This window comes from Hyla sarda, chromosome 3 (genome assembly GCF_029499605.1).
Source record: "Hyla sarda isolate aHylSar1 chromosome 3, aHylSar1.hap1, whole genome shotgun sequence".
Lineage (NCBI taxonomy): Eukaryota > Metazoa > Chordata > Amphibia > Anura > Hylidae > Hyla > Hyla sarda.
The window spans coordinates 76,340,977-76,353,658 of NC_079191.1; the positions used below are offsets into that span (position 1 = coordinate 76,340,977).

Here is a 12,682-nt window from a genome sequence, read left to right on the forward strand (position 1 = left end):
GACCTATCCTGAGGTATGTCCATCAATTTTTCAAGCCCTGATAACCAATTTAGGCTTTTTTAAGACATATTTTCGTCTGGGTTTTTTTTTTTTAAGTTGAAAATAAAAAAAAATGAAAATGGACCTTTTGGTCCTCCATGTTGAGCATTAGTATTAGAGATGAGCGAACTTACAGTAAATTCGATTCGTCACAAACTTCTCGGCTCGGCAGTCGCTGACTTTTCCTACATAAATTAGTTCAGCTTCCAGGTGCTCCCGTGTGCTGGAAAAGGTGAATACAGTCCTAGGAGACTCTTTCCTAGGACTGTATCCACCTTTTCCAGCCCACCGGAGCACCTGGAAGCTGAACTAATTTATGCAGGAAAAGTCATCAACGGCCGAGCCGAGAAGTTTGTGACGAATCAAATTTACTGTAAGTTCGCTCATCTCTAATTAGTATGTTTTGTGTGTGGTATTTTTTTCCGCTGCATCTTTTTTACATGTCAAGTGTTTTTGCTGAAGAAGGGCTCCATAGACATACAGTAGAGCCCATTGACTGCAACTAGTCAGTTTGAGCAGCTGTATGATTTAGGAGTTACTGCTGCTGATTGAGCAGCTATTTGCTTTAGGCTGGAACTTCCAAAATGTGCATGGGCCCTTAGAGAGAACTTAGGGAGAAAACATGTGATGGAAATCTCTTAATGTAGCCCTGTGAACATAACCAAAGACTGAATCAAACAAAGATCACGATTGTGCTCAAAGTCCAATCCAGTAGAAACTGCGAGAGGTCTAGGTGTTGCAGCTGTATGAAGGTACCTGGGCCCATCCACAATTTTCATTTATGAAATAAATACCAGCACAGGTCCAAAAATGTAAATAAGTGACTACAGACTTTACCAAGCTATGCCTTTGGGTAACAAACAAAACAAGAATGAAGAGAGATGTATAAATAGACAGGATTATAAAACTCCAAGATGACAATCCAACATGGAGCAGATGTGGGTTGTTCCCAGCCAGCTGTGTGTAAACCTTGGTACAAGTATAAACAGGATAGGAAGTCTATAAAAGGAAAACATACAGGTGGTCCAAGGAAGATAGCAAACTGTCAGAATAAAGCAATATGCCTGGAAAACAAAAGCAGACTGTGTAAGATGCATCGGACTTTCCAATAGCCACGGTTTAAACATTTTCGGGGAATTATCCAATTTTTCAATATCTCTTCCTGTGGCTGGTGATCAGATTTAGAGATTGTCACACTTGGCTGTTTACAAGTGCTCCGATCTAGATTAGCAATTTACCCAGTATTTATTAAATATAATTTTATTAAGAACAGTTTTCAGGACATCTGCAGGCAGAAATGTTTCATGTAATAGTTGACAACATCCAATGGGAAAAATGTGCAGGGTTAGTGATAGCAGGTGTATGAATGGAGAACCATCCATCCAAAGCAAATCAGTTCCATTAAAAATCCTTAATCCTTCCAGAACTGTATACTCCAGCCAAAGTTGTGCAGTTCTTTCCAGTCTGACCCCAGTGCTCGATTCTGCCACCTTGGTTTTTGTCTGGAACTGTCAGAAGCAGATGAAATGGCACAAGAGGGGACCTCGCTCTTAAAGTTGTGACAGAATATTTGAAGGAGCGGGAGGCATTGGGCACACACATTGCAGGAGTGGGCAGTAATGGGCAGAAATTCAGCAGGAGTGGGATTAAGAAACCTGTCCCGCACAGGGCTATAGAACACTGTGTGTAGTGAGGAGTAGTGTTTGAATAGTGAGGAAGACCTATTTATAACACTAGCATAGAAAAGTGCTCCAAATTATCAGGGCGGTCCCCAGGGGCTTCTGCCTATCCCACTGGCCTTAATTGATAGAACCCCCTTAACATAGAACAGTATGTCACCCATAGATGGGATCTGGGGCATGGTTAAAGGGATTATCCAGGATTAAAAAAACATAGCTGCTTTCTTCCAAAAACAGCATCACACCTGTCCTAAGGTTGTGTGTGGTATTAGAACTTGGCTCCATTTACTTAAATGGAACTAAGCCGCAATAAAGCATGCTGAGAACAGGGGTGACACGAATTTTGGAAGAAGGAAGCCATGTTTTTCTAATCCTGGAGAATCCCTTTAATATCAAAACTCCAAATTTGCATATGACAGATTTAACCTGTTAAGGACCCATGACGTAACGTTACATCATGAGTCCGCTCCCAATCTATAATGCCAGGACCCGTGGCTAATAGCGCGCCGCACTGCAATCAGTGCCCTTTAGACGCGGCATTCAAAGTTGTAGGCCGCGTCTAAAGTGAAATTAAAACCATGCCAGTTAGCTCAGGGAGCTGTTCGGGATCGCCGCGGCGTAATCGCGGCATCCCGAACAGCTGCAGGACACGAGGAGGGTCTCCTACCTGCCTCCTGGTGTCCGATCGCCGAATGACTGCTCAGTGCCTGAGATCCAGGCATGAACAGTCAAGCGGCAGAATCATTGCTCACTGGTTTCCTATGAGAAACCAGTGATCAATGTAAAAGATCAGTGTGTGCAGTGTTATAGGTCCCTATGGGAACTATAACATAGCAAAACAAAAAAGTGAATAAAAGATCATTTAACCCCTTCCCTATTAAAAGTTTGAATCACCCCCCTTTTCCCATTTAAAAAAAAACCAAAACAGTGTAAATAAAAATAAACATATGTGGTATCGCCGCGTGCATAAATGTCCGAACTATAAAAATATATCGTTAATTAAACCGCTCGGTTAATGGCGTACGCGCAAAAAAATTCCAAAGTCCAAAATAGTGTATTTTTGGTCACTTTTTATATCATGTAAAAAGGAATAAAAAGCGATCAATAAGTCCGATCAATACAAAAATGGTACCGCAAAAAACTTCAGATCACAGTGCAACCAAATAGCTCTCATACCGCCCCATACACGGAAAAATAAAAAAAGTTATAGGGGTCAGAAGATGACAATTTTAAACGTATAAATTTTCCTGCATGTAGTTATGATTTTTTCCAAAAGTACGACAAAATCAAACCTATATAAGCAGGGTACCATTTTAATCGTATGGACCTACAGAATAAAGAGTGTGTCATTTTTACCGAAAAATGTAGTTTGTAGAAACGGAAGTCCCCAAAAGTTACAAAATGGCGTTTTTTTTCAATTTTGTCTCAAAATGATTTTTTTTTCCCCATTTCGCTGTAGATTTTTGGGTAAAATGACTGATGTCATTACAAAGTAGAAATGGTGGCGCAAAAAATAAGCCATCATATGAATTTTTAGGTGCAAAATTGAAAGAGTTATGATTTTTTTAAAGGTAAGGAGCAAAAAATGAAAATGCAAAAACGGAAAAACCCTTGGTCCTTAAGGGGTTAAATAATTCAATATTACCATTTTTTTCAGAATCTACTTAATGAAGAAGACTTCTCACCAGAACTGAACACGAGGTGGATGTTGAATTCGAGGTGGCATAAGCTTAAAGGAGTTATCCAGGAATAGAAAAACAGCCAATTTCTTTCAAAAACCGCTTCCCATCTGTCTCTAGGTTGGGTGTGGTATTACAACTTGGCTCCATTTACTTCAATAGAACTGAGCTGCAGGACCACACCCAACCCGGAGACAGACAGGAGCTGTTTGAAAGAAAACGGCTCTGCTTTTCTATTCCTGGTTAACCCTTTTAAAACAAGGCTGAAGGAGATGTGATTATGTCACCCTCAGCTTATGGACCAGGCCAGCAAGCATAGAGATCTCCAGCCAAAAGTGAGTTGTGTCCCTCCGCAACAAACGCTGGATCATACAACACTACCAGAATTAGGTACCACTCACTTTTAATATATACACTACTTACAAAACTAAAACTCTGCATTGATATATTTGTCTACAAAGAGTGAAGGCACATCCCAGGAAGGATCAAACAATCCAAGTAACAGACAAGGCAGACACAGAGAGAAAGAGATGGCACTGGATGAGCGGACGACATAAAATGCCCTAAAAAGTGCTTTATACATAGGAACCTTAAATGTATTCAACTAAAAGGGACACATTAAATGGCGGCTGAGCCTTCTGGGACATTCTGCTGCTCTGCTCCCTCCTTTGGGCTTGTTTCACCTTAGGAGGGCTTGTGGATGTTTTTATATATTTTTTATTTTTTAAAGAGTTCCTGTCACCAGACTAAACTTTTCATATATTGTTCCTTACGTAATCATAAGACACTTTGCTATTTACTTGCTGTTAAAATTCTTAACCTTTATATGTTTTTCATGTGAATGAAAAAATGGCCACTAGGTGGCTCTGTTCTGTTCCCTGCCTCAAGTCAAACAGTTTGGTCTCCTCCCGGCCTCTCGCAGGCTTCATTGACATTGTGCCTGCTGGGGAACACCCACTTTCTCCTGCCGGGAGCTCACACAATGTACGATACAGAGCTTTTTAAAGTTTGGAATTTTTTTTTTTTTTTTTACGGACAGGAGGGGTGTGAGGAAGAGTTAGGGAATATAATCTGAGTTAGTTTAAAAAATATGGTTTGATGACCGGTACTCTTTAATTCATCAGCTATTCACTAGTTAAATATAGCTGCAGAAAAGGAATCATATGCAGTTTATGTAAGGTGCAGTGGTATCTTTCATATATCTGTAGAAAAATGCTTTTATTCTCTGGTAGCAAGTGCAAAAAAATGTAAATAATAAAAATAAAACAAATAAAAAATAAAGTGTGCCCAAGCCTCTGGACACTCCCCCTCCCCGCTTAACAGCAACTACAATAAATGAGAAATACAGCGCTCCGTGGTGTGATATAGTTAAATACGGTAACTGCTCACCGATGTGGGTCGTACCAACCAAGTAATAGCATGGAAATAGCATGGAAGCCGTAGCCGGGATCCTGCAGCCACTCCAAGCCTCGTGTGCAGCAAAGAACCTCCTGAGAAACAGGCTGGATTACCAAGGACGCTGGTAGTCAGGTAAGAGTATTGCACATTTATTACCCACAATGCAACATGCTTTGCGGTAATACCACTTCATCAGACATTGCATTGTGGGTAATAAATGCGCAATAATCTTAACTAGCTCCCAGCGCCCTTTGTAATCCAGCCCTTTTCTCCGGAGGTACTTTGTTTGTATCCCCGCTTTACAGTCAGGTAGAAGCCGAGCCCTGTTAAATCATACACCTAGGCACAATTTATATGTGCAGAGAAGGAATGAGATTTGGAAACAGGGCTCGGCTTCCAGCAGACTGTCAATCAGTCAGGAACAGGGATGGTATTGGGAGTGAGGAGGCGTTCCAGCACTTCAGGGGCTTGGGAACATCTCTTTTACATTTGTCACCAGAGAATGAAAGTATTGCTGTATGTTGTGGAATTGCAGACTGATATGAAAGGTACTGTGTGTCTCCTTGCCCTAACAGCGTCAGCAGTCTGGAAAATTATTGCAGCTAACAGGTTCACTTTAAGGCTGTACATCTTGCAGAAGGCAAAATTTCCACGACGGAATTGCCGCCGCAGAAATTCAGTTGTGTGAATGAGACAGCGAAATACCATTAAAGTGAATGGGCAGTACATTTTTGCCGAATTTCCGGCAAAATTCTTCCACGGAATTCCTGCCGTGTAAACATAGCCTAAAGGAGTTGTCCTGCTCCTAGAGCAGTGGTTCCCCACCAGGGTGCTTCTAGCTGTTGCAAAACAGTTTGTATATCCTAAATGCCACAAATTATAAATAATTATATATATATATAGAGATATTTTTTATTTTTTTTTATTTTATACTGGATACCATTGTATACAATAGCATAGTTTACTACACTACTCCATCCCTTTAGTTGTACTATATTGGTGTATATCGACCCTCTTGTAACCCTATGGATACTTTACCATATTAGTCAGGAGCTCTACCTGCGTACACGCTAAATGTACCCTGAACACCCACTCTCCACATGTTTAAGGTGGAAAGCCAGTGCAAGGAGTCTCTCTTACATTGGAGTATTACATGTTTGCCCACCTGATCGAATGGACGCCATATAAAATACTTAAAGGGGTTATCCAGGTTTAGAAAAACAGAGCTGCTTTATTCAGAAAACAGCACCACACTTGTCCTCAGTTTGTGTGTGGTATTGCAGCTTAGTTCCATTGAAGTGAATGAAGCCAAGTTGTAATACCACACACAACCTGAGGACAGGAGTGGTGCTGTTTTTGATAGAAAATAGCTTTTTTTTAAATTTATTTCTGGATAACTCCTTTATCCCTCTTCTATATTAGGGCACATAAACATCATGGGGGACATTATACAATAGCACCACAGATGTAATATGGCAGCAAGTGAACTAGTTCAGCCCTGCTACATCTCTATTATACTTCCTACTAGTTTCAATTTTGTCAAGACAATTCTGCAAACCAGATCCAAAAAGTGTGTGTGTTCCCAGGGATGGGGCTTAAGAAAAACAAAAGGTCCCAATTTTGGCAGCTATGGTCTTTCTACTGTTCCCTGTCCCAGAAAGCTTTGCCAGCCACGTCCTTCTAACAATCCTTGTAATAATTGTGGATGATTATTCCATTATGTTCTTCTTACACATATTTACAGAGTTCGGTATAAATTCTACACATGATAAAGAATACTGGAAGGCTGTGATTAATAAAAATACATGACTCCATGCTCATGGCCTCCTCCGTACATCTAATAGAGGTTTTCTGATCTGTGGACAGTGGAGCTTTGGTTCTATGTGTCGGCAGCGAACAGATATGAGGTGGGTAAAGGCAGTGATTCCATACAATTTCATCAGGTCATTTCTCTACAAGTAACACACCGGCCCGCATGTATTCACACCAGTGGGAGCGAAGCAGTTACTTACGGCAGCCAATCAGATTACAGCTTTCATCGTTACTGTGCAGGTTAGAAAATGTAAGCTGGAATCTGATTGGTCGCGCTGGGCAACCACCCCCGCACTGATGCCTATACACGAGGACTCGTATTTAAGACATATTGCACATAAATGGTTTTTTGTTCATCTGACAGCAAACTTGTGCACTCACACACACACACACAATGCGGTAAAATAATAGCAGAACTTTTGTCATAGAGCTTTTTACAAAAACAAAGCAATTCTCTTCACAAAATAATCATAAAAAATATATTTATATATTATTTCCCCCTGAAAGTCTTGTGGTGACCAGGGCTCAGTCCATAAATACTGGTCAGTCTGATTGTCCAGTGAAGGGTGCAGGGTCAGCCTCACGCCGTCAGGTCGGAGATAACCAATTTATCTATTTTGCTGTTGATTTCGGGAGCAGAAATTATTTCATCCCCATCATAGTCGTCTTCAAATGACCTGGAAACAAGGGAGAGAACACAAGGTTCCATTATTCCGCAACAATATTACAGGGCATCTGTACTTATGATTGTTGGGTAGAAGCGCCATTAAGCACGTTGTGTCTGCTACGTCTGCACCCCTGTTAATGGGTCATTGCTAGAATATGCAATGTGATTGGTGCAAGTCTGACTGCTTTATAGCTCTCTTATAGAGAAAGGGGCCCCTGCAGCCTCTTGTTACTATCATCCTTGTGCAATACCAGGCACAACGTATGCACATAGATTACATAGTATATTAGTAAAAGGGAAAGAAGTATGGCACTTTGCCTGGTCTCTTCATCCTGGCATATTTTAGCAATCCGTATTAGCATGGAACAATTGAATTAGCAGTCAGATAGTGCATGAAGACTAAATGCATTGGTCTCCATACACCATCTGACTTCAACATGTATATGGTTCACACAATGGAATTTCCAAGCCTACCACCGCTCAGAAATTACGCTCGGAAATCCGAAACAGAAGAGTTCTAATGTTGTCAATGGGATTCAACTGCACAGTGCACACAGCCGAAAGAATAATCGATCATTTTTTCGTCTGAATATGTACGGAATTAATTGCCATCTATGGCATGTCCATTGCCGTATGGGGAAACGTTAAAAGAATGGACTTGGTAATGGCGTCCAAGATCCACACTAAGGGACCCGATTGGAATTGCATCTATTTTCATTGTAAAAACTTTTTTATAAATATTTTTATAAAGTTACAATAAAAACATTGGCTATGCCAATTGGGTCCCTGACTGTGTTTTTTTTATGGGAATACTGTCCACATGGTCCACGTCCACCCTCAGAATCTGACTGGTATATTTCCGGCTTGAGATTCCTCAATGTGAACCCAGCTAAAGAACCAACCTCTGGCTCTTAGGTGGTTGCAAAACTACAACTATCATGCACTGAAAGCTACATGGCCAATGCAGTACTATAGATAGGCAACCTACAAACATAGGGGGAGATTTATCAAAACCTGTGGAGAGGCAAAGTTTCCCATAGCAACCAATCAGATCACTTCATTCATTTTTCATAGGCCTTGTTAAGACTGTAAGAAGCGATCTGATTTGGGAAATGGGTAACTTTACCTCTCCACAGGTTTTGATAAATCTCCCCCATAGTAGAGCCGCACATGTCACCATAAATTCAGCATGTCTGTGTGTCATCGCTGACATAGGTTACAGATTTCAGCTACACTTAACTCTTGTTGGCAAGTGCAAACCTTAATAAATTCAGCACATGGGGGCAACCAACCCCCATCAGCAGCAGCTCCACCCACTTGGCAAGAGTGGCGGAAAAATGTGAAAAAAATTGCAACATTTTGGCTCAAGGTGGGTGCCAGACTTTATTATATATACAGTGGTTCCTCAACATACGATGGTAATCCGTTCCAAATGGACCATTGTTTGTTGAGGGATCCGTGCAATGCAAAGTATAGGATAGGGGTCTACAACCTGCGGACCTCCAGATGTTGCAAAACTACAACATCCAGCATGCCCAGACAGCCGTTGGCTGTCCGGGCATGCTGGGAGTTGTAGTTTTGCAACATCTGGAGGTCCGCAGGCTGTAGACCACTGGTATTGGAGGTTATACTCACATGTCCCTGCCGCTCCGAACAGTCACCGCTGCCCTGGATGTCGCCATCCATCGCTGTCGCCTCGTCCCCGGGGTGTCCCCAACGCTTCGGCAAGGCCTCTGCTTCCCCGGCATACTCGCTCTCCGTCGCCGGCATCACGTCGCTACGCACGCCGCTCCTATTGGATGACGGGACGGCGTGCGCAGCGACGTGATGACGACGATGGAGAGCGCCGACGATGCAGGGGATCCCGAAGAGGACACGCTGGAGCCCCGAGGACAGGTAAGTGACCGTCAGCGGACCACACGGGGCACAGTTAACGGCTATCCGGTGGCAGCTGAAGCAGTCTGCGCTGCCGGATAGCCGTTTATGCGATGGACCCGACATACAAAAGCATCGTATGTTGATGCTGCCTTCAACATGCGATGACCTCTGAGAGGCCATCATATGTTGAAATGATTGTATGTCGGGGCCATCGTAGGTCGGGGAGGGGGTCACTGATATATATATATATATATATAAATAGATGAAAAGAAACTCCTGAAGTGCAGGAACTGAATGGTATTGGGTAAATACCAACTAACCTTAAGGGGCTGCGCTCACCTTGGAATGTCGCACCAGTTGCAGCAACTGTATATACCTTGTATCAAACAATAAAACGGGCCCTACAGCCGCCCTTGCCCTGTGGTCGATTCCCAGTTGTGAAGCTTACACACTCAATCCCTGGAGAGCTGGGTGGCCATTGCCGTATGGGGAAAGGTTAAAAGAATGGACTTGGTAATGGCGTCCAAGATCCACACTAAGGGACCCGATTGGAATAGCATCTGTTTTCATTGTAAAAACATTTTTTTAAATATTTTTTTATAAAGTTACAATAAAAACATTGGCTATTCCAATTGGGTCCCTGATTGTGTTTTTATTCTAATTCAATCCTGCTGAGAGTTCCAGTGTCATTACTAAGCCCGTTCTTCTGCATTTCCCCAGTATGCCAGGTATTGGGAGCATCATCTTGTTAACATTAAGCTTCAGATACCACCAATAACTATTTAGTGTAAGCCGTTAAATATGCAGCCATTGCTTCCTAACACTTGCAGGTTATGAGATATTAAGGACTCACCCCTCTTGTAAATGCTCAGTGGCAGTTTCTTCAGCGACCAGGATCTCGTATTCTTCCGCAGCGTATCGGTCCCAGTCGGACGGCTCCGGTATTTCACTGTCAACATCCTGCAGAGAGGCAGAAAGGATGCACGAGTGTGAGAAATGCCCAGTAATGTACAACACTTCTTCATATATACCCAGTAAAGACAGACGATTGTACCTTTTGCACTGCAAAGGGATCTCTTTGTTCATGGTCCAGGTACTTCTCCAGATTAAAGCAGGTGTCATAAAATATATGAGCCATTTTACAGCGTTTCAGGTCTTTCAGTGTGATGCGACCTAAAGGGGAATACATTTGAGAATCACATTAGTATTAGCAAGTACTGTTTAAAGGGGTACTCCACCCCTAGACATCTTATTGCGGGGGTCCCGCCACTGGAGACCCCCGCAATATAGCATGCGGCACCCACCTGTTTGTTGTCCGGAAGCGCTGGAGGGTCTGGGTCTCGACCACGGGAACGGAAGTTCGTGACGTCACGACCTCGCCCCCGTGTGACGTCACGCACTGTCCCCTCAATGCAAGTCTATGGGAGGGGCAGAGTCGTGACGTCACGAACTTCCGTTCCAGTGGTCGGGACCCAGACCCTCCAGCGCTTCCAGACAACAAACAGGTGGGTGCCGCATGCTATATTGCGGGGGTCCCCAGTGGCGGGACCCCCGCGATCAGACATCTTATCCCCTATCCTTTGGATAGGGGATAAGATGTCTAGGGGTGGAGTACCCCTTTAAGCAATAATCTTCCTCACATATGATATTATTAATGCTCCGCACCTTCAACTTCTGGTTTTACCAGGTCTAATAGTTGGCACAACAGATCCTGGAAGGGTAGTGGCTCAATACCCATAGTTTCCATCTTCTCACACTGTTCTTCATAGAAGTATTCCAGTTCATACATGGATAACACTCCATCTCCATCCAAGTCCATGCACCGGAACCAGTACTCAATGCTACAGAAACACATAGTATGTTATTGGTCTGATACAAAATCTTTGCAAACTGGGCTTTTTTTATATGCCCTTTACTTGTATGGACATTTTCAGAGTGAGGGTCTGAATGTTTATAGGTTACATTTTTAGTCAGACCATACAGATACACATGCTATTACCAGTTTTAACCACTAGGTGGCAGTCACAAACCTTTCCTTATGGCTAAGCATCTTTTACATTTTGAGAAGATTCTCATTAGGCTTAAAAGGGGTATTCCAGGATTTTTTTTTTATTTGACTCTGCTACAGGGGCTGTAAAGTTAGCGTAGTTCATAATATAGTGTCTGTACCTGTGTGTGTGACGGTTTTCTCACAATTCTTATGTGATTTTTACCCCAATATTTATTTTTAACAGCATACAAAATGACTGTTGTCTCAGATTTTTCCCAGGTTGCAATGCGGCCGAGACCTGACTCACTAGTCATCTGATGACAGGGAGCCTGTCTGCTTCAATGGGTGGAGCGATCGCTTGGTGGGAGAGAGATCAATTTTCAACTAAAGGAAACAGCTGTAGGCACTCAGATTGAAAACCACAGGTCTCTTGAATGGATGCAGCTCATTTATGTTTTAATGGGTGGGTTGGCTGATGTGTGGGAGGGAGGAAAATGGAATTGTGGGATTTGTAGTCAAAAGAAGAAAACTCAAACAGGAAATACCAGTTCATAAAAAGCTAGCCACAGTATTATGATAATCTCACAACATAGCCATTTAGCCCCAAGACAAGCGCAGATCCTTCCTAAGCATGTCCAATACTGTCTGCCAGGTACGTACTAAAATCACCTTAAGGTGGATAACCCCTTTAAAAAGCTGGTTATGTTTCAAGGCACTCACTTAATCATTTTTGACACTTCGAACAAACATGTCGAAAGTTGTTGACTGCGTCTGGTCTCACTCCTGAGACCCAATGCAATTGTCAGTAATTACCAGGGGGAGCGGGTGGTATTGCAAACTTCTATGCCAGGGAAGCGGGCAGCATTATGCCAAGTAGGAGATCCATCCATTTCTCTACATAGAAGTCTGCAATGCCAGGAAAGAGCGCAATGCTTTAGGCTTCCCTGGCTTATAACTTACGGTCACATTGAGTCTCAGGAGCGAGACCCGATGCGATCAACAATTTTTGTCATATCTGATCGATGCGTCAAAAGTTGTTTTTAATAACAATAATTCATTAAAGTGCACTGACTTACTAGGAATCTACACTTGAAATGTGGAATTACATGGATAACTTTCTTCCGATAGAGCGCTAATAGAGAGCTTATCTCCACACCCTTTTTTCCCAGCACACAAGATGACTTAGGCCAGATTGTGATCTCTATAAGGGTAAATGCTTTCCCCAAGGAGTAAGGCACAGCCTCTGCCCCGGCCTGATTTCTGGAGCTACCATCCAAAAACCATATTGTGTTGTATTACCAAGTACCTACCACCCCTATTTGTCTTACCTGGTGGGGTTTTTCTTGTCTTCTTCAGATATCAAGAACCAGACAAATTCTGCATAGCTCATCCTGCCCTCCCTCTGGACAGCATTCCCTCTGTGAACAAACATAATACAATTTACCACGAGATACATTTATATCGCACAACTGAAGAGTTTTCTGCATATTTTGCTGTGCATTTTCTGCAGCTGAGTTTGCTACCCATTGACTTCAATGGG

General features: G+C 42.6%; 1 protein-coding gene across 8 annotated transcripts in view; it reads right to left on the reverse strand.

Moving 5' to 3' along the window:
* Positions 1 to 715: 715 nt before the first annotated feature.
* Positions 716 to 12,682, reverse strand: part of PPP2R3A (protein phosphatase 2 regulatory subunit B''alpha) — a 204,105-nt gene continuing 192,138 nt past the window's right edge. For 5 of the 8 annotated variants that reach the window (XM_056564382.1, XM_056564379.1, XM_056564381.1 and 2 more), the window contains 5 exons: positions 12,471 to 12,560; positions 10,818 to 10,993; positions 10,207 to 10,325; positions 10,006 to 10,112; positions 723 to 7,284 (listed from right to left, as the gene is read on the reverse strand). In XM_056564382.1, the coding sequence (XP_056420357.1) occupies positions 7,188 to 7,284; positions 10,006 to 10,112; positions 10,207 to 10,325; positions 10,818 to 10,993; positions 12,471 to 12,560 (589 nt within the window). In that variant the 3' untranslated portion in view covers positions 723 to 7,187. Of the gene's footprint in view, positions 7,285 to 10,005; positions 10,113 to 10,206; positions 10,326 to 10,817; positions 10,994 to 12,470; positions 12,561 to 12,682 lie in introns of all 8 variants that reach the window. The other 3 variants (XM_056564385.1, XM_056564386.1, XM_056564384.1) reach the window with 2 other exon arrangements.